The sequence below is a fragment of the Acanthopagrus latus genome, chromosome 2 (assembly GCF_904848185.1).
Source record: "Acanthopagrus latus isolate v.2019 chromosome 2, fAcaLat1.1, whole genome shotgun sequence".
NCBI lineage: Eukaryota > Metazoa > Chordata > Actinopteri > Spariformes > Sparidae > Acanthopagrus > Acanthopagrus latus.
The window spans coordinates 20,681,389-20,702,051 of NC_051040.1; the positions used below are offsets into that span (position 1 = coordinate 20,681,389).

A 20,663-nucleotide genomic window follows, 5' to 3' on the forward strand; every position below is an offset into this window, starting at 1 on the left:
AAAGTAAGAATATGACAGTTATTCACAGTAACAAAGGAAGATATAAAAAAAATTCAAGAGAGAGTTGACCCAAATTACATGAAACATATAAGTGGTAACAAGTGAATAAATGCTATCTACTCTGACTATGTTTTAAGACCTTTAGAATGTGCTATCAATGGTTACCAAATAGACTATTTGTTCCAATTGTATCTTTCTTCAGCTTGAGTTAGCTGCTCACATGTATAAATATAATGTCTGAGAAAGAGGTAAAAATGATGATATAATAAATTATAATTATGAGATAAATGTTGGTTTACTAGCCTATAATTATGACTCACCATGGGAATAGTTTTTTTCTCCTCCTTGAAAAGGGTTCAATTGCCAGATTAAGACACTAAAGGTTTTCAGTGGGGACCATAATTAAAAATCCATTTTTACATTAGGCCTTTTTGGGGGAAGTAGCCCATGAGAACTTTTAGAAATGAATAACCTCACAAATTTGAAAATGAAGTAAAGAGGGAAATGGCAGAACTCACCCTGTGTGACAGGTGCAGTGCCTCTGTCTTCCTGCGGGGGGCAGCACTGAGCTGGAGCGTCTTACATACAGAAGAAGAAGAAGAAGGACGCCCGTGTATTTCCGGGTTTATGCTGACGCGTCCCTCTTCTCCTCGTACACCGACGTGTCAGTCTTCTTGTGTCCAGAGCTGAGCAGCGCACAGACCGCTCAATCCGCAGACATGGCTCCCAAAGGCAGCAACAAGCAGCAGTCAGAGGAAGACCTTCTCCTCCAGGACTTCAGCAGGAACCTCTCAGCCAAGTCCACCGCTCTGTTCTACGGAAACGCACTCATCGTTTCTGCCATCCCCATCTGTGAGTACCAGAGAGTCTGGAGCAGCTAGCTGCTGCTAGCTTAGCTAGCCCCGATTCATTGAAGGAGTACAGCTAATTGAAGAAAAACTGACTGAATAATGGTTCTATCAAGAGAAACTTAAGTTAACCTTAAAACTACACACACTTTCATAGGCGGTAAAGTGTAACAGCACAATATAGTCCGAAAGAATGGCTGTGATATGCTAAAGCTAGTGTGCAGTCATTGCTAACTGTTGTAGAGTGAAGTTACTGTAGGTGTAAGTACAAGTTAATATCATGGTAATAATCAAAATAGTTATGTAGTTATCTATGTGATGCAAATTGATTGTTAAAAGCTTGATACAAAGCTCAGGATGAACTCTCAGTCTTAAACATCATGTTTAACAACACGTCTGTAAACCAACATACTGCATGTTCACTGATCAGTAAGTGACTGTTATCTCTCCAGGGCTCTTTTGGAGGATTTGGCACATGGACCTTGTCCAGTCTGCAGTTCTGTACGCCGTCATGACTCTGGTTAGCACCTACCTGGTGGCCTTCGCCTACAAGAACGTCAAGTTTGTTCTCAAACACAAGTAAGAAGGATAAACACACTACTCTGCATGTGTCAACTCTGAAGGGTTTACAGATTTTCTGTACATGTGCGTTAGTACGATCAGGGGTGTACTTATATTACTGTCACACACATTTTTAAAATGTGACTGACACATGATAAACTTGTCTGGGAAACTTTGAAAAAAAAAAGTAATCTGCTAAGTAACACCATCTGCCTGGTAAACAAAGAACCACTGAAAATAAATTCGGGGGGCATTATTGCCTGCATTAATAAGTAGTTAATATTTATTCTTACATGTCAACTTATATCCATCATCTCACACTGACCTTTCTCTCTTCACCCTCCAGAGTTGCCCAGAAACGCGAGGACGCCGTTTCCAAGGAGGTAACCAGGAAGCTGTCCGAGGCAGACAACCGCAAGATGTCCCGCAAGGAGAAAGACGAGAGGTGAGCCATGCATACTCTTGTAAATCCTCAGTAACGTGTGTAAGATGCTCATTGTCTGCTTCTGGTTTTGCAGTTCTGACTGCTGAAAAGTGACTTCAGAGCAGGATGTCAGACATTATGCATTAAACATAAATATGTTGCTGATGTCTATCTTCATATATGCAAATATATGTTATAGTCCATCTATAATCCTTAGAACTATATTATAGTTTGGGACATCAACATTTAAAAAGCTAAGCACCACAACAGCCTCAAGTAATGATCACCTTGTGAAAAACTACCACATTTATAATGTGTGGCAGATGTAAGAGTCTTCGCTTTGACTTCCTCTGTTACAGCATACATCTCTTTACTGAGTGTCAAGGGTGCTCTGTGATGCCTCCATACTACTAACTGTGCAGTGTGTTTACATGACCATTAAAGTGACTGACAGTGTTGTTGTTTCTTCCTGTTTGTCCAGGATCCTGTGGAAGAAGAATGAGGTCGCTGACTACGAGGCCACCACCTTCTCCATCTTCTACAACAACACTCTCTTCCTGGTTCTCGTCATCGTCGCCTCCTTCTTCCTGCTCAAGAACTTCAACCCCACCGTGTATCCTTTACAACGAGCTGTACATGTCACACACACTTACAACATTTGGCATTTATCAGGTTAGAGGAGATACTCCTTGTAGAAATGAAAGCCACACCAAAGTTGTGGTGAGGAGTCGATCACAGCAAGAGGACTCGAAGATAGGAAAAAAGTGTTGGAAGAAGGTGTGAGGGCCTAAACTACACCCTGACAGAAGAAGTATATGGAATCTGTATTTAAATGGCATGAGTACCGGTCGCAACAGGTTTGAGTTTGTTTGAGCTTCAAAATTTGATCCGGATGCATTTAATGAGATAGCATTCAGCACTCTGCAGATACTTGTTTTTTCCTTAACCTGCTTGTTTCCAGTAACTACATTCTGTCCATCAGTGCCTCCTCAGGACTCATCGCTCTGCTGTCCACAGGCTCCAAGTAAAGGAGGAAGAACAGAAGGGACAAGGGGGTGGGATTGGGTCAGGAGTGGGTCACAGATGGCTCTACACTATATTGTTTTTCACTTAAATTGAGGATGGGCTTAAAGGGGGGGGGGGGGGGGGGGGGGGGGGGGGGTTTGGATTATCACATTTCAACTTCATGAAATTCATGATCAAATGTCTGGAGGGTGTTTCTCCAGGTCTGTCTTCTGTTTTTTGTAACAAATAAAGCAACCAGGTGTACTTTGTTTTCTGTGTTGATCGTGTGTGTGAGCCATTCAGTCTGCTTTTAGAGCCTCAACGATCAGTCGACTGAAAGAAAACTAATCACCAACTGTTAAATCGGCTTTCAGGCATTTTTCAAACAGAGAATAAATGCTTCAGAGCCCTTTAAGAACAAGTTATGACAGGACTGACCAAAGAAAAGTCAGACACAGATGTTTCCATTGGCGATGCATTTATTTATAATCACACTTTCATATAGACTATTTACAGAGAAACCACTGTCCAGGAGAGAAATGATACACTAATGGTTTGTTTGCATGTCACTTAAACAAATAGAAGAACTCAATGACGATCTAATGAACATACTGTAGAAAACAACACTGATCTGTGGAGCAGGTTACACTCATTTTGAACAGAACTGATGTAAATTGGCTTCAGTCTTGGGTCAAAGCTTATGAATCATCTTGTAGGACCTTTCACGGTCTCTAGTGGGTTGAACATGTAGCTGCAGATTTACCGTTTCTAGCTTCTCTTCGGCCCTCAGACCAGTTCCGCTAGGGAGTGAAGTTGTTGAAGACTCTTAATGACCAAAGTCAAATATTCTCACAGATTCTGGGAAGTTTCTTTCAATTATCAATACATTACATTTCATAGGAATATTGTATTGCTTGTTTTCCTCGTTAACAGGCTCTCAACTGTTCTCTGCAAAGAGCAGGTTAAGGTAAAGACATGCTGCCCTTTTCTGGAGAGAGTGATACTGCATTAAACAACCATCTGGTGGAAGAAGACACTGAGGAAGGCAGAGACTAAACAAAACATTACCACTGCAGGAAAATATATTCAACACACTGAGCCAATTTCCCAAAAGTTGCCTCTACATAATCTGTTTTGTGAGGGTCTAGGATACAAGAATGTGCATACATATTGTTCTGTTCTCACCATGTGTGTAGGACGACATCCAAACAGCATTTAACAACTCGTAATGAAAAGACATCCCTGAATTTTCTCCTGTGTGCAGGACGAGTCACAAGTCAAGGCACTCTGTCGGACGGAGAAGCCTCCACACACACCGGCATGCCGCGGTCCAACATGGTCACCAACTCGCGCTAATGAGCCTCTTGTTGACTTGAGCACAAATGACAGGAGCACATCACACAGAGCGACAGAAAAATAAAATGATTTGAGAAGCAGACATTTTGTGGTGCAATTATCAAATGACCATATTGGTATTTAGGCCACATGTTGCCCACTTTTTAATGAGCAGAGTCAAATGAGTGAAAGCAATTTGACTGAAACAGCAGAAAATGTCTCTTCAGCATGTGTGTTTTGTTGGTAAATGGATGATAGATTGTAGTTCAGCTCACACCCACTGCAATGCAGAAAGTCATAAAGAAGTCTATTCATTATCTGAGGCCAGGCTTCTTAAAATACACCCTCAGCCAAACACCTATTATTGATGCTCCGTTCAAATATGCGTAACAGCATTTCTGGCAAAGGTCTACACAGACAGAAAAAAAATCCTTTCATTAAACTCCGAGGGCGTTTGTGCTACAAGTCAACAAATGCAGGGTGAAGACGGAGACGGTGACTCAGCTGGCACCTGGCCAACGTTTCTGCGGATCTCTGTGATGGCTTATTTTCCGGATGATAAAAGAACCAGAAGAGCAACGCATGGAGGTGACGACTGTGAACTGTGAGAGCTGAGCCGCCTGGTCAGAAATAATGAGCCGAGGTCAATAATCGAGTCTGAGCGGAAGTTCGGTACAATGCACTGCAGGGAACTTTTAAGTGGTTATGACACAGTCTTAATTAATACCGATGTCTCTGTATAACATACATAATGAGCCATTCTTAATGTCTGGTCAGGTTGGATTCCCACCTATCTGGGTTGGATAAGTCATGAAATCCAAACAATTTTTATGGTCATGCTGAGGATGAATTGGGGAGCCTGAGGAAAAAAGGTGCTCTGTGGTCTGGCCAATACGGCACTAAAACAAAGTTTCCTTTGTTTCACCATTGTCACATTACAGTTGTTAATCCTATGTATATAGCAATAAACAGGTATATTCTGCATACAATAGCGTTATTTCTTCCACTCACACTTCCAAAACAAATGCACCCGGTAGCAGATCAAGATCTTTACGACAGGAGGCGATGGAAACACTACCCCTGTTGTCCACAGGGGACACCAGAGTTGACATAGAGACACTTCCTTGCAGCAGCTTTAAATAATGCTATTATTAATACAGAGTCTGACTTCACAATGCTAACACAATAAACAAAATTGAGCCTTACTCCTTTCAGATAGTTGATGAAATATCCTCCAGGGGACAGAAGTGAAGTCTGTGACAGTGTAAAGCCAGGCCGGAGGAGGATGGGATGAAGAGCGACTGAAAACACTGCGAGTGATGCAGTAATACAGCAGAGGAGCAACAAAATAACTCTATTTACATCTTATTTATATATCAGCCATACAGTACAGTGAAGTCCTCGTATGCACAAGAGGCTTCTTTGTGGTTTTCTTATGTTACAAAGTATGCTTTAACATTTTATGTATACGCAACATCCTCATAATTCTCCAACCAAAGTCTCAAAATGTCAAAATAAATTTCATATTTATTCACTACTCTAAAATAAATACTGTTATCTTTGCCCAAAGACCTTGCCTATATGCCTCTTTGTGCCATTAACAAGCAATTTTTGCAGTTAATATAAAAACAACCGGCCAGGAGGCCGGTCGTCCTCTCATTACATATATTTATTATATCCATTAAATGCTTATGTCCTTTTTCTGCAGGGTTCATCGAGGCAATCAGCAATGCAGGGTCAGTTCACAGGCAGAAAAGGAGTCAAACATCTCCGTTACGAGCGAAAAACTGAGAGAAAAGTAGTCCGCAGTGTTGTTTCTCTCTTCTCTAATCTAGTGAAGCAGAGCAGCGGTTCCTCTAAAACACCACACGGGGGCGACATGCTCCACTCTCTCCCTCAACAGAGTCCCAGTCCCACTGCCACTGATGATCCTCTGCTTCACAGGCGGTCACAGACAGTAGACCCAACTCCTTTCTGCTGTTTCATTATGTGCTTTGTAGGAAAGAAAAGAGAGGCACGCTATAGCAGGGGAGACATGCATCTGTTGGTTAATACACTCAGGATTTGCAGCCTATATTATCTACTGGATACTAGTCTGCACTATAGTAAATATGGGACTGAGTACATTTGGTAAATAGTTGAAAGATAAATCCAAGCTAACAGGGAATTGGCATGTTGAGGCCTCATTCTTGAAAGCTAGGTTTTTAAGAAGTATGGCCAGGTCACCGTATTGCTGCTTAACCCCTCATTTCATGGGAAAATAATTGAGACATCTGATCCCTCGACTTCGACATGAGAGGTGAGAGTATTGAGCTCGTATGTTAATTTCGTTGCTGCACTGCATAGCAATCTAATGAAAGCACGAAGACCGACTGACTGTTCATGCAGCTAAAGCATCTTCACGTCCCCTCTTCTAAAGGTACCTTTAATTTCACAAGTCTAAAGTGCTTGCATTGATGTATTCAGCTGTGGTGCAGTCACCCTCGTGAATAAAACATGTGCTCAATCTGAATTTTGTGCTCAAATTAAATTGCGGGTGGAAGTCTGGACATTAGAGAGTTGATGGCCTGAGTCACCGGGCGAGCTGGGAGGATGGGAGTCGGTATAATAAACCGTCTCGCTTAACAACTACTAGCAAGGTGCCCTTGAGCAAGGCACTTTTATTTTAAATTCTCACATCTTACCATCTAATAGAAGTTGAACTGAATGGATGAATTTCTTGAGGAGGCTCCTGGATGGATGGTGAATCCTAACTGCAACATGGACTGTAACTAAACTCTGCATAGTTATACTTGAATGGACCGGTGGTGGAAGAGGTTAACACCTTAAGGTACTCAGGGGGACTAAGTTTGCGTTTTCAGGCTGCAAAAAGCTGAGCATCTCTTGGCTGAACTGGACTGGACCTGAGATGATGCGTCTCAAAACAGACAGACAAGGTTACGGGATGCGGTGCTGCTGCTTAGCGAGGCTGGTCTGATCCAGGCTGAAGTGGGCTGGAGCTGAGTGGGGCCCAAAGAGAGAACCACGGAGCTTAACATTGAACGGTGGCTCCATGGTGGCGGTGTGGTTAAGTAGCTGGGTAAGCAGGCAGGCCAACCAGCCCGTTCTAAGAGCGGTAGTCCTTCTTACTGTACGGCCTGTTGCCCAGGATGTGGTCGATATCAGACACTATGTGAGACGTCATCTTGGGAAGGACCTGGAGGAAAAGAGCAGAACTGAGTACATCTGGTGAGAAAAAAGAACGCTGGATGTATGAAGAGAACCAGATATAGCTTTCTGATCCCACCTGTATGGCGCCGAGGTTCTCGGTGAGCTGCTCGGGGTTGGACGTTCCCAGAAGAACCGAGCTCACTCCCTCATTTCTTAGACACCATGCTGCAGAGAGACAGTGAGGCTGATGTTCACAGAGCGCCCACATGATGGCACACTGCCGCGTGTTATCGTCCACAAATAAAACAGAGCCTTTTAGTCCGCCACTTGCTCTGCTGGGATCCATATAGCCATTCATCACAGGGCATTAAAAGGCAGATCCAAGGTTTCTTTAAGTGGATTCAATTCATATTGTAAACCTTAACATTACTGCCAGTCGTTTCTCCGAAGCACACCGCAGATGTTTTGAATCTGAATGCATTTACGTCTACCTTCCAGGCAGCTCAGTTACTGTATTGATGCACGAGCATGCACAAATAGATGTAAATGTCTGTGTGTTTGTGTGTCAGTGTGAAGCCAGTGGGAAAAATCAAATCAGAACACAGACATTGTGTGAAGGGTGATGTGCAGTCACGTCTTGCATTCAAAATGTTCCTGCTCATTGCGAGAAGGTAAAGGTGGGCAGAGACATCTTACCCACAGCCAGCTGAGGCAGAGTGCAGCCCAGCTTCTCCGCTATGTGGTTGAGCTCTTTCAGCTTGGCTTGTTGCTTCCTTCCATCCTCACTTACTATTTTCTCCTTCAGCCACTGATAGGACTGGAGGGAGACAGGAGGGGAGACAGTGAGTAAACGGGTGAGTGAGGGAGGAGGAAGAAACAAAGCAAAGTAGACACGGATGAGATGGGGAGGGGGAGAAAAACTCGAGGAAGGGAAAAGTCAAGGAGAGTCAAGGAGTGAGAGGGAGTGAGTGCTGCTCAACTGCGAGCACGTTGCGTAAGGCTGAGAAGTAGATAATGGTGCTGCAAACATGACTTCATTTAATCATACATGCCAATACAGCAGCTTGTATTGATCTGTTTCTACTGTAGTTATGGGCTAGAGATGAATAACACAGCTTTGGAAAGCTAATTACTTTTCACCCACATTTTCTTTTGTTGTGAGCTTTAGATGTGCTTGTAGGAACCTGATGGACAGAGCCAGGCTAGCTGTTTCCCCCTGCTTTCAGTCTTTATGCTAAGCTAAGATAATAGTCTCCTGGCTGTAACTAGCACATATGTGAAAGGCATATTGATACTCTCATCAAAGCGTGTATCTCTTAACATTTCAAACTATTCCTTTGAGCCTTAAAGTATGTGGATACACTGTAAAAGCTAAATTAAAACAAGACTGAAAATCATTCCCAGCATCGCTCGACTAAATGTTTGAAGCATGAGAGACATCTGCTTCGCTAATGTTGTATTGGACGACAGTCGTGGCGTGCAATCAAAGAGGTGTTGAAAGTCTTCCACAGGGATTCTGGCCCATGTGTTAGTCTGTTTGTCACAGTCGAGTTATGTTGGCTCGGGGACGATATCTACTGGATATTTTCCATCTTATTTCACAGCTCATGCTTTGGCATTTGGCTCGTAGTTTTATCAACAATCACATCAGTCCAGGCCGGGCTGTGGTTTTAACCTCTATCGTCCTTCTTAGCCCACTGCACCTGCTGCTGGCTGTCACAGGCTACTTGTGTTATGGTTGAACGCTTTCATTCTTTGATGGATCTTCTTTTGTAAGTGATGTCCAAAACTGCCGGTCCATAACTTTGTTTTGCTCTGCACAATAAGCCGCATTTATTGTTGACTCCATGTGCTCTGGATGGTTAAAAAAAACCTGCAGTGTTGCAGCTCCTGAACCAACTTGAAGGTCATGTGATAATATAAGTCCAGTGCGAATCAGCATCTCTGTGACTCTGTGGGCTTGTTTCCTCATTTTTTAACGTCTGTTTTCAGTCGTCAGACAACTGAACAAGGAAGAAATGTGACTGCGGCTCCTAATATGCTGAACAGCAGTCAACATCTGTGCCGTGAGATCAGCTATAATGTAGTTTAAAACGAGTGATGACAACGAAGGTGAGAAGCAACATGAGGCTGCCATCTGTTACTTGATCTGAATGAGCTGCATGTGTGTATTTCTGCTCATTACACATGCAGAAAGTGAACACAACAACTCTAAACTACATTAACTACATATTGCGACCATGAGCGAATGCATGACATGAAACACAGACGAGGGGTGGTAATTTCCGAATCACACGAGGTCCCCTGGTGATATTAGTCCTGTGTGAATAGAGCTTTAGGATGAGTTATGAGAACGCTTCCCTCACAGACTGTTTAGTTTGATGTATTTCTACAAGCCTGCGAAGGTGAAGGGTGCAGGTATTTCATGAGAAAAAGATGGAAAATATAAAAAAAAACATTTACATAATTTTGTGCCCACTTCTGTCAATAATTAATCCCCCAAACTCTTGACTCTGTGTAACAATTTGTAGCAATTCACATGTATTAATCACTTCTTTGATTGGCCTTATACGAGCAGATAGTAACATGACATGAAAAACGAGACCTTCCCTGTTTCTCTCGTTGCCTATACAAGCCTGCAGCCGATTAATGATGCTGGACTGTGGGTTCCTTTGTGAAGGACTCGCGTTGGATTGTCTGTGACACGCCAAAGGATGTGACTTTGATGGACGTTCTCGAGTGCCTCTCTCCACCCCGTTTACAGGGTCAACTGTAGCTGACGTTAGTTTAGAAACTGAGTCCACTAACATAAAGTAATGACCAGCTCCCGGCACAACACAGCCTTTGAAACAAGTGAAAACATTTGTGGGCAGAGTGAGAACTGTTTCAAGAATTTTGTATTTTGAACTGAGAAGAAAGAGGCAGGTCGTAGTTCTAGAAGGGAGAAAAAAAGCTTATACACTATACTATATAGATTAAACATAGCTGTCTGGTGTAGGTATTACTCATTATCTGTGATGTTTGGGTGAATGAACACTTTCAAAAATGTTGACCATATCAGAGTTACCAAAGATTCTTCATGAGACTAATCTAAGGCCTTACTTTCTAAATAAACCTTCCTGACACTGACACAAATTGATGTGTATTAAACACATGAAATCTGATCATAGCTTTCACTTTGATCCATGCGGTTGTTCTACGTTAAGAACACACTACATCACCCTGGCGTGTTGAATATCACAAATCAAGCTCTGATGAGGTTTTCTTGCCTACCTTCATGGAGGCCCGCGAAGATTCAGGAATGCCATTTTCATATTTCCCTGTGATGATGCCGCACGCCAGTGGTGACCACGTCATCGCCCCAACTCCTATCACCATGGAGACAAGCAGGAGTTAAACAGGAGACGTTTTGGTGAGACACGTCAAAGCGAGAGGTGTGAAAAAATGTGCGAGAACAGTGCCAGGAAAGTGAAAATGTATGACAGGATGAAAAGAGATGAACAACAGCTGCTGACGGAGATTATTTATCCGTTTGTTAATTCCTTATTTTTCTGATTTATAACAAACTGAGTGCAAGAATGTTCCGACCGTCGAACGTGTGCTCGAACTAGCATCAAGACATTCCATTATCAGGCATCGAATGACTACTTCGTCACAACAGACACAATGAATACTTGCCTATCTTGTGGTAAAGTTCAGGAAGTTGAACTTCTACTTTCTCCCTCTGGAAGAGATGATACTCTGCCTGCTCACACACCGGAGGGATGAGATTAAACTGTCTTGCCACTGAATATGCCTCCTAGAGATAAAAACATGAAGACAGAGATAAAGGTAAATGAACAGTTGTTTCGATGTTGTTTTCTTTTTGGTGAGAATAAAGGAGGGAAGCTTGAAGGAAAGAACAAAAGGTGATTTTTGCATTTTAGTAAAGGTTAGGAGAGAAACTCGTGTAAGAGACGGGAGGGTGGGTGTTAATCAGCTTGTGGGAGCGTGGCACCCATTCAAATGCGGGGCTCAAAGTAAGTCACCCAATCAATATTCCATAGCACATCTCTCCGAGGCATCATATTCAAATTTCCTTATATACTTTCATATCTGGATTCCCGTGTGTCCTTCATGCCAGAGGAAAATACACACTCAAACACACACACACACACACACACACACACACACACATGTCGGCCTTCCTTAAACACTCCCTACACTTTCATTTTACAGGTCGCCTGCTGGGGAACACATGTCAGGACTGGAGAGCTGTAGGAGGGGGAATCTTTTCAGCGTAACACCAACGATAATGTTGGTGCCATCACTCAACTTACAAATTACCCTTTTGTGCTGCAGCCCATGACTTCTGCCTCCAGCCTGTGTGTGTGTGTGTGTGTGTGTGTGTGTGTGTGTGTGTGTGTGTGTGTGTGTGTGTGTGTGTGTGTGTGTGTGTGTGTGTACTGCTGCCTCGTCACGTACACCGAGCAGCCGTATTTACCCCTCCGCCCCCTCCTCTTCATTATTGATGCTATCTAAATTACACAGCTTTCATGTGGGCTTGTGTTCTACAAAGATATCTGCTCCCTTTCACCGTGATCACAGAGAGAGAATGTCAACACATCGCGCCGCGGTTAGAAAGGGGGGAGGGAGGGCGTTAAAGACACCCGAGACAGAGAGAGAAAGAGAGAGAGAATGAGTGTTAGGTCCTTGAATGTCACTTTAGCGATATGTTCATTTCATAACTCTCCACTTTGGCTTCACACACCCTGAATATATTCATTACTGTAGCGAGAGTTGAGCTGGGAGGTGCATCGATTCTGACAGGAAGTGGAAACAAAGCTGGAGATCGCCGCTGTGCCTCAGCGGGAAGGCTTCCTAGACACACCTGTTATTCCTCAAACCTTAAGACAGCACGGTTTTCCATTTCATCACACTTCCTTTTTTGTAGCTGAGTTGCATAAAATACATCTCAGACAAAATATCTAATTTAATACAACTTCATAAAAATATAATCGACAAATTAATTAATCAATAATTGTGTATTATTTAAGCTGAAGCTGTATTAAGTATTTGAAATCAGCTCCCCCTATACTTGCTGCAACATTACATTGATGTATGATCCAATCTCATAGGCATACATGACTTTGAAATGAAAAGTAAAATATATGACTACTTCTTCTACTACTGACACATCCAAGATAGAACTCAATCAGGGTTTTTTTTTTAATCTGTTGCTGGGCCTATCGTGGTTACTGTCATGCATATTCACCCCCAAAGGCCCATTATGAGCAAGAAAAAAGCCAAACTAAGTTTCCCATAACTCAATAACTCACTAAGCATTTTTAAGAGAGTCAGGGGCTGGTTTCAGATTATTCACATTTAGGTTTTGCTCTGGAGGGCACAGATCCGATCTAATTGAGAATAATGAGAACACATTAATAACACCAGGTGTAAATGCACAGCCAGTGTTTATTCTCCAGATAGAGTACTTAATCAGGACATAGATCCCAGTTTAATAACAGGCGTAAATAAGTTGTAAATGATCCCCTTGAACGTTTTAATCATTCACTTCAAAATGAGAATCGGACACAGAACAGACACTCATAGCTCCTCGCTGCTTACCATGATCTCCATGGCTGTCCACCGAGACGTCCCCCAGTACATCGCCATGCCCTGGTTGATCACATAGGTCATGGCCCGAACAATCTCTGTAGAGATAACAGCAGAGATTATCAGTCAGCTGGATCGATGGGAAACAGTGCTACTAAAAGCCTATAACATATTTCCTGAAATGCTCCTCTCAAAAGTATGTTTTCCACACTTCTGCCCGCTAAACAAACACAACACATCCGCCGGTCCCCGCTGGGGGCTTTAGGTGGTGTTCATGAGACTCCGAGGGGACACGCAGCAAAAACCTTGCTGTAAGAAAGATTATTTCTCTGCATGTTTCACTCTTGTCTTGCAACAGTTTTGACTGTCATTCAGAAAAGATTTCATGAAAATGAAATCCATAATTTACTCAACGCAGATTCAATACTGGCTTTAATGAACTTGTTAAGGCTTAATGAGCGAGAATGGACATTGGAGAGACGACTTTGTGCAGTCCTAAATTACAATTAATTAGTATTTGAAAAATGTCACCAAGGCATATCAGTCTAACTCGAATGGGAGATGGTATAACTGTGTTTATACTAATCAAAGGTGCAATTGTAGAATTTGGCCAGAATTCAACAGTAGCTTAAAAAACATAGGGGCAGCATATCACCATAGTATGAAGCTGTTGCTCTTTGATGGCTGCCCTTAGCTAGCTAAGTAGCCTCCATAAGCTAATTAGCTCATGGATTAGTTAGATACAAAGAGGTGCAATGTGTAATTATGAGTCAGGGCGGGCTGGGGCTAGCTGGTTAGCATGCTAACTTGAGTAGACACCTCTGCAACATAAAACATGCTGATTCTTCACCCTCTGTTGATAATGTTGGTTCACATGTTGAACATTTTAAACTAAAAATCTGTTCATATCTTACAAATAGCTCCTGGGTTTGGTATTATATAAACACAGTGAAAGTGTCTTAAAGAGCCGGGCAATGAAGAGACAGTCCTTCAAACAGAACTGTCAGACAGAAAGTTGCTGCAGTAGTACAGTATGAGAAGAAACAATTTCTTTTGTTTTTTTTTAACATTTAATCATGTAAAAATTTCATAGTAGAAACCCAAAATAAAAGTATGAACTGGATGTATGGTTTCTGATGTGTGCAGATAATCCACAAACAGAAAACCAAGCTGCAGCGGAGACAGAAAGTGACTGAGAAGGTATTTTTTGTTTGTTGAAAAATGAGCATAAAAAACACCAGGCACTATTTTGAGTTGACTTGCCGGGAGGCTGGCAACGTATCCTGAATCAACAATAGCCAAGCCACATGAAGAAGACAGTGCCAAAAAAAAGAAAGAGATGGATGAAACCCAGAAAACCAACGGTCACACAGAAAGGACACGTGAAAAAAAAACAAAGACAAGACAGGTTTTTATGAATGTTTTTTTTGCCAAAGCACACAGGAGTCAAGAAGCAAGAGGCACTAAGACAATTAAAAAGCAGAATTGGTGGCCTTGAGAGTCCACAAACTTTATTTTGTTCCAGTTTTGTGAAGCCTTGATCAAGTTTAAAAGCCTCCAAACACCTCCTTGAGTGTCTCTTACCTGCTGACGGCTCATCACCCATCCATAACAACTCCGGGGACAAACTAACAAGCTCACATACTAAATCCCCTCTGATCACGTTCAAGCTGCTGCATTTTTAATGATGCAATTAGCTCCAACACTGCTGACTGTGCGAGCCAACAGCAGTCAAGGCCAACAAAAACTCAGATTAAGACTGTCATTAAGGTTATTCATCATCACCCCGCGCTCACTCCAATTATACTGCAATCCTTCTCTGTGGCAGGACCCTTGTATTTCAATCTGCATAACGGGTTCTTGGAACCACAACAGAACGTGAGGGGTAAGAAGCTAAGAGGGAGGAAACACTGACTGTGAATAAGAATAAGTATTGCAGCAGGATCGAAGGAAAGAGAATAGATCTGCAGGAGAATGATTAATCAAGACGACCAAAAGTGTTGAGTTCAGACGGTGGGGTTTTTTTTTGCTTTCCTTTTAAATTTGGTAAGACTCTGTTCACAAGATCAAACACAGATGCTGAACTAATTACCATCCTGTCGAGTGAAATAACACAGTATCTATGTCTTGTGTCTCCCGGCCTCCTCTCCATCCCTCGGCCTGCCCTCCTGCCATCCTGCTCGCTCCGTCTCCGGCAGCACGCTGCGACTGTGCACACTGCACTCACATTTAAATGCTGCTTCGCTCACATTTCCGGCCAATATAACAAGAGGGAGAAGAGGAGGGAGTGAAAAACGAGTCAGAGGAAGGAAGAGCAACAGATCTAACAGCTGAAGAAATTGAAAAGGAAATGAACAGTGGGCGCAGATGGTAGAAGACAGTACGCTGACTTTCCAGGACGGAGGGAATCTATAACGAGGCAACAGCTAGAAAAAGTGTGAAATCAAGGTCTTAGTGTGTGTGTGTGTGTGTGTGTGTGTGTGTGTGTGTGTGTGTGTGTGTGTGTGTGTCATAGGATATCCTACACCGGTTCACTAACAGAGCCTCCACAATTTCACAAGACGTAAATATAACCTAGCGATATCCCCCCACTCCACTTTCACATCAGTCATCAAAATCTTCAACACTGAAACAAAAATTTACATTGTTTCCGTCCACGTTGTTGCAGTAGCCTTACACGTTTGCATTAATTTAAGTCTTGTTGGGTTTAGTTCGAAACATTTGAAAAGTCCCACGCAAGACAGTAGGAATTCTGAGCAAAGCAGGTAATATCAACAGGTAATGTCCTTATTGATTAGTTGTGAGCACTAATTAATAAGGTGAAAACCCACAGTTAATTGGCTTTATCTGTAGAATGGAATACTACACAATTTGTTAATGATGACTAATGAAGAACCAATACACTACTCATTTGCATTTCAACAATAGGCTTCTTGATGATGAATTATGTGGGGTTGCCTGCCTCAGCTGAAGCAAAACTGGACTTAGAGCTCTAGTACAGCAGCTCTAACATCACCGGTTCTGTGTAAGGATTATGAGAAATTCAAACGCTGTGATCGCATTTATTATTTTGTTATTTTCTGACGCTGTAATTTTCACTTGCAAGTACACAGTTGCCCTCTAGCCGAATACTGAATAAACAACCTCTCTCTGCAGTCCCCAAACAAAAAAACACATAAATCTTAAAGGGGTAGGAAAAAAAGAAGCTGTATCCAGTTCCATCTGCCTTGACCAGTTTGGAAGTCAACATCCAACATCATAAACTCACTGTGGCCTCGGGACAAGTGACAGAGAAGCAACTCATATAAGCTGATTGGTTATTCAAGTACAAAGTTGATTGGCTGACTCACCCTCCATGGGAGTATTGCTGTCAGGGCGATTGGCAAAAACTACATCTACATACTCCAGCTGCATCCTTTGTAGAGAGCCCTTCAGACCTGAGAGATGCAGAGAGGTGTGAGGGTTCAGATAGTGGAGGGTGATTGTGTAAACACAGTTTATTTTTAAATGTACAGTGAGTTAAAAAGTTCATCTGTCTTACCTTCAATTATGTGTTTCCTTGACAGTCCTCTCTCTGTCTCTGCTCTGATGGGACAAACACAAATCAATGACGAGCTACACCGTCAAGTCTTTATTTATTCTATATATTTCTAAGTCACAAAATCATGTTGGGTCTTCAAAAAGGAAAATGAGAAGAATGTGCACTAAACTTCGAGATCATCTGGACTTTCTGGCCCTTTTAACTATATGACTTTATAATAACTTTTTTTTTTTTTCTTTTTTTTTTTAAATGTAGCAGTTAGCAGAGTCAAAGTTTTTTTTGAAACACCTTCTGACCCCGGCTGGAGGACAAGACATGAGAATGTGCATATCAGGCTGTTTTATTAAAATGGGTCAGTGCGCTTTCAACCGTTCAGCATCGTTATGCATCCAAACTCTGGAGGAGGGAGGTGGAGGACTAAGTCTTCCTCCCAGGAAGAAGGGATGCTCAGGAACAGAGAGAATACCTTCATCCTTATCTCCAGACACAGTTGGACAGTCTCTGCCAAGGAGTGTGACAGCCTGTTCGCAACAGTCCGTGTGTGTGTGTGTGTGTGTGTGTGTGTGTGTGTGTGTGTGTGTGTGTAATATTAAACTGACTTCTTTAGCCCACCTCTCGCTCTCTCTCTCTCCACTTTCAGCAGAGGAGGTGGATGTTACTGTATGTGACATGATGCACAGGCAGTCACAGAGGAAAAGGCCACGCAAACTGCCTGTTTAACCTCATTGAGACCTCCTAAATAAATGTAGCTTAACTTTTTAACTTTTTTTAACTAACTTGAACATGATCAGAGGGGCTGATGAGACCGAATTATGCACATGAACGTGGACGTGACTGATACAAAGATTTCACCACAGGTGGAGGACACATCTGTATTTAATACACAATGCTGAAACATCACAGCATAATCTCTTAACTGACCTAAACAAGTCATTGAACCACTTCTGTAGTCTTATTGTCTTCATGTGATTGACAGACCTGTATGACCTGACTAAGGACACTGTTACTGTAATGTGGGCACTCTTTACTTTCTGACATGACAGAAATGGTCTGTTATCCACAGATTTAGCAGATGTATTTGCCAAATCTTGATATAAAATAGAGGACAACAACCAAATGAGGAACATTTATTGTCCTGGTGTAAATGTGGCAGATTGTATAATCAGAAGATGTTGATTTGTCATTGCATCCCAAATAAAGATTATTATGTCTTCACTTTTTTACCTGATCAGGACCATCTGAGGTTGAAATGATTCCTGTCAGAGCCACAACAGACAAGACTTGTGCCAATGTTTTTCTTCTTTTATTTTCTAAGTTATTCACTACTAAAGTTACTTTTTTAGTTCATACTTTTGGACTTTTACTCAAGTAGATATTTGGATGACTACTTTTAATTCTACTAGAGAAGCAGTTTGTGAAAAGTAACAGTACTTTTACTTTGGTGCAGTACACTACCGTACTATTCACAATAAAATACATAGAGTTTCTTACTTACTTTCCTCCCCAATAGAGTTTAGTAGTAATGACCAAGCTGGATCGCCTGACAAAGTGCAGAGACAGAAACAGAAAGTCAGAGGACAGATGCAGCAGAGAGAGCGATGCATAATACATTGCACTTGCTCACTGTATTCTCTCATCCAGACACACAGGTCCATCGCAACTTTTCTTTCCACCACATTTGATCCGATCACAGATGTTTTTATCCTTAAATCTGCTCTCTCTGCAGTTAAAGCCATAATCGGCTCTTCTCTCGTCCCTGAGGTACATTCATTTTCAGTCTAAAGCAGTTTAATGTCCTCTTATCCTCAAACTGTTGGACTAATCATTGACACATACAACAGGTGTGAATATGCCACCCACACGCTGCTTACGAGATTTGGGTGACGCATTGTTATTACATGCCTGGTGATCTGTTAAATCATTAAATGTTCCCCTCCAGATACACCATATGTGGTTGCCTACAGTCTGTTTACTTTGTATTAAAGGATAAGCTCTACGTCTTGTTTTCCATCAAGCGATGGTAACAGAGCTGCTTATTAAAGGTGGAACAGGCTCCAACAGTGACAAGCATCTGCAGACTCGAGTCACATGGGACAAATCAATACATGCTGTGTGTGTGTGTGTGTGTGTGTGTGTGTGTGTGTGTGTGTGTGTGTGTGTGTGTGTGTGTGTATGTGTGTGTGTGTGTGTGTGTGTGCGTGTGTGTGTGTGTGTGTGTGTGAGACAACTGATGAACATCAGTTTGAATTTAAAGAATATCAAAACACAAGCAGCACTGGAAACTGTGTGACAGTACTCATATATTTATTTCCTGTTAAAGTCTAGCATGTAGTAAAAAGTGGATCATCATCCCTCAGTACTTCCAGTCCTCTCATCGGCTCTGTAAACTCATGATGACACTGAAAAGACTGAAATGCCAGGACCAGTGTGTTTTTACTGCACCAGCATCAAACCGCCTACTGGTGTAAGGCAGTCAGATCAGCGCATGTCACTAAAGGCGAGGACACATGCTGAGCGACTGTTGAGCTGATCATGAATACCAGTCGAGCCTGAAGACCCATCAGACCAAAACTGGACCGGGACGGTTCCAGTCTGGGTCAGCTGGCGTTGACAGTCAGTGGATAAAATCATGTGTGCGCTAATCAGGAGTAGGGATGAGCAATTATGGATTTTTGCTTTTGGCTGACGGCAGTAGCAATGTGTGCACATATTTTCTCCACCACCTGCTTACATAAACAAAAAGTCTCAACATGCAGTGGGTTTGTGTTGCATGCCCATAATTAAAGCCTGTTATATCAGCAGAAATGTCCGTGTCGATGCTGATTTTTCATTTTAAGCCGATATTATCACACTCTCTCCGGATCTGAACTCATTAGATCCACTTGCCAACAGTCTTTTACACAAATATCACTGCAAATAAACATTACAAGCCAGAATGCTTAGAGAATGAGCTACATTAGTGCTGCTTCTTACTGACATAGAGAGGCTGATGTTGCTGTTAGGCTCCATCAGTTGCTTCCTTTGATGTTACTATAACTTCCTCCTCCCTGATTCCTACGGAATTTATCAATAATACAAAAATGAGCATGTTCAAATAACTCCATCAAGGGAATATTTGAAATGTGTGGAAACTGAAAATGGCTGAAGGCCAACAGGGTAACTGCTCCATGCTTTGATGCAATACGTCTGTTTGCCTGTGTGTGTGTGTGTGCACAAGTGTGCATATGTATGCAGAAATATGCAAATTACAGCAAACTCGGCATCACTTAAACATCTAACATGTCTGTCTCTTACACACACTTGCAACACTAACATGTGCGTTTGCCCACACCATTGGGAAAAACATCCCCCGTCTCTCCTCCTCCATTTCGTCTTTCCTTCATACAGGCCTCAAACACACACACACACACACACACACACACACACACACACACACACACACACGTCCTGTCTCTTGCGACATGCACACACAGGGTCCTTCTCTGGTTTTCTCTCTCACACGAAAGAGATGAAGCCATCAGACGCATTCATGTTGCCATTACCTCCAGCATTTCTTCTTGATGATGTTTCCGAGAATGATTTCAGCCCTGCAAGGCAATATAAATGAGGCGGAGTTATTAGATAGTTGACTTCATAAACACCACATTTCATTGTCACCAGATAAAACAGGCCCCCTGTGCGTTATAAAGATGGCAAACCTATTTGATCATGAATGGACGGCTAAATAGTGCATTTAATAAGTCTTAGAATACTCTTAATGATCGTATAGTGAAAGAATTGTACGGCCAACAAATTTGAAATTTTTGGTTGTTGTTTTTTTCTAAAAGTGCAGTCACTCACTAAGTGGCCCATATGGATTGTTTTAACAGTAGAAGGGTCAAACTCCAATGAGAAGAGGCAATTTTTTAAGTGTATAGGCCATATTCACACGCTGGCAGTTTACCTCTGATGTCACACTCAGGTTTGGCAGCACAAACTGCTGTGCAAGTCGTATAAACGTATGGAATATGACAAATTGTTATCATGACTTGCTGAACGATGAGATAATAAAGAAAATGATCTCATTTGTCCTGTTGAAGCTGGCACAGGCTAGAGAGGCGTTTACATCAGACTCAGACTGTTTAATTGTCTAATTTGGCTGATTAGTTTACAGCGACGGCTGCAAGCCTTTTCAGAGCTGTAATGCCATTTAGTCTGACACAAA

General features: G+C 42.2%; 2 protein-coding genes across 5 annotated transcripts in view; one reads left to right on the top strand and one right to left on the bottom strand.

The window, feature by feature from the left end:
• The first annotated feature begins 626 nt into the window (after window positions 1-626).
• On the top strand, window positions 627-2,914 carry ssr3 (signal sequence receptor, gamma). Its single transcript, XM_037072201.1, has 5 exons — window positions 627-852; window positions 1,301-1,427; window positions 1,756-1,854; window positions 2,315-2,446; window positions 2,795-2,914. The coding sequence occupies exons 1-5, from the start codon at window positions 720-722 to the stop codon at window positions 2,859-2,861; spliced, it is 558 nt and encodes a 185-aa protein (XP_036928096.1). The 5' UTR covers window positions 627-719; the 3' UTR covers window positions 2,862-2,914.
• Window positions 2,915-3,299: 385 nt separating this feature from the next.
• Window positions 3,300-20,663, bottom strand: part of kcnab1a (potassium voltage-gated channel, shaker-related subfamily, beta member 1 a) — a 103,722-nt gene continuing 86,358 nt past the window's right edge. For 2 of the 4 annotated variants that reach the window (XM_037072187.1, XM_037072164.1), the window contains exons 5-15: window positions 20,002-20,046; window positions 17,955-17,999; window positions 16,460-16,503; window positions 16,269-16,355; window positions 12,931-13,016; window positions 11,002-11,122; window positions 10,597-10,691; window positions 8,020-8,140; window positions 7,460-7,548; window positions 7,303-7,369; window positions 3,300-6,165 (exon numbers count right to left, since the gene is read on the bottom strand). In XM_037072187.1, coding sequence (XP_036928082.1) covers window positions 6,122-6,165; window positions 7,303-7,369; window positions 7,460-7,548; window positions 8,020-8,140; window positions 10,597-10,691; window positions 11,002-11,122; window positions 12,931-13,016; window positions 16,269-16,355; window positions 16,460-16,503; window positions 17,955-17,999; window positions 20,002-20,046 — 844 coding nt within the window. In that variant the 3' untranslated portion in view covers window positions 3,300-6,121. Of the gene's footprint in view, window positions 7,370-7,459; window positions 7,549-8,019; window positions 8,141-10,596; window positions 10,692-11,001; window positions 11,123-12,930; window positions 13,017-16,268; window positions 16,356-16,459; window positions 16,504-17,954; window positions 18,000-20,001; window positions 20,047-20,663 lie in introns of all 4 variants that reach the window. The other 2 variants (XR_005070339.1, XM_037072173.1) reach the window with 2 other exon arrangements.

Bases quoted from the DNA above. Each gene is read 5' to 3' on its own strand.
- ssr3 (XM_037072201.1), top strand. From the start codon at position 720: ATGGCTCCCAAAGGCAGCAACAAGCAGCAGTCAGAGGAAGACCTTCTC. The intron at 1,428-1,755 runs GTAAGAAGGATA...TTCACCCTCCAG, and splicing joins AAGTTTGTTCTCAAACACAA to AGTTGCCCAGAAACGCGAGG. The intron at 2,447-2,794 runs GTATCCTTTACA...GCTTGTTTCCAG, and splicing joins AAGAACTTCAACCCCACCGT to TAACTACATTCTGTCCATCA.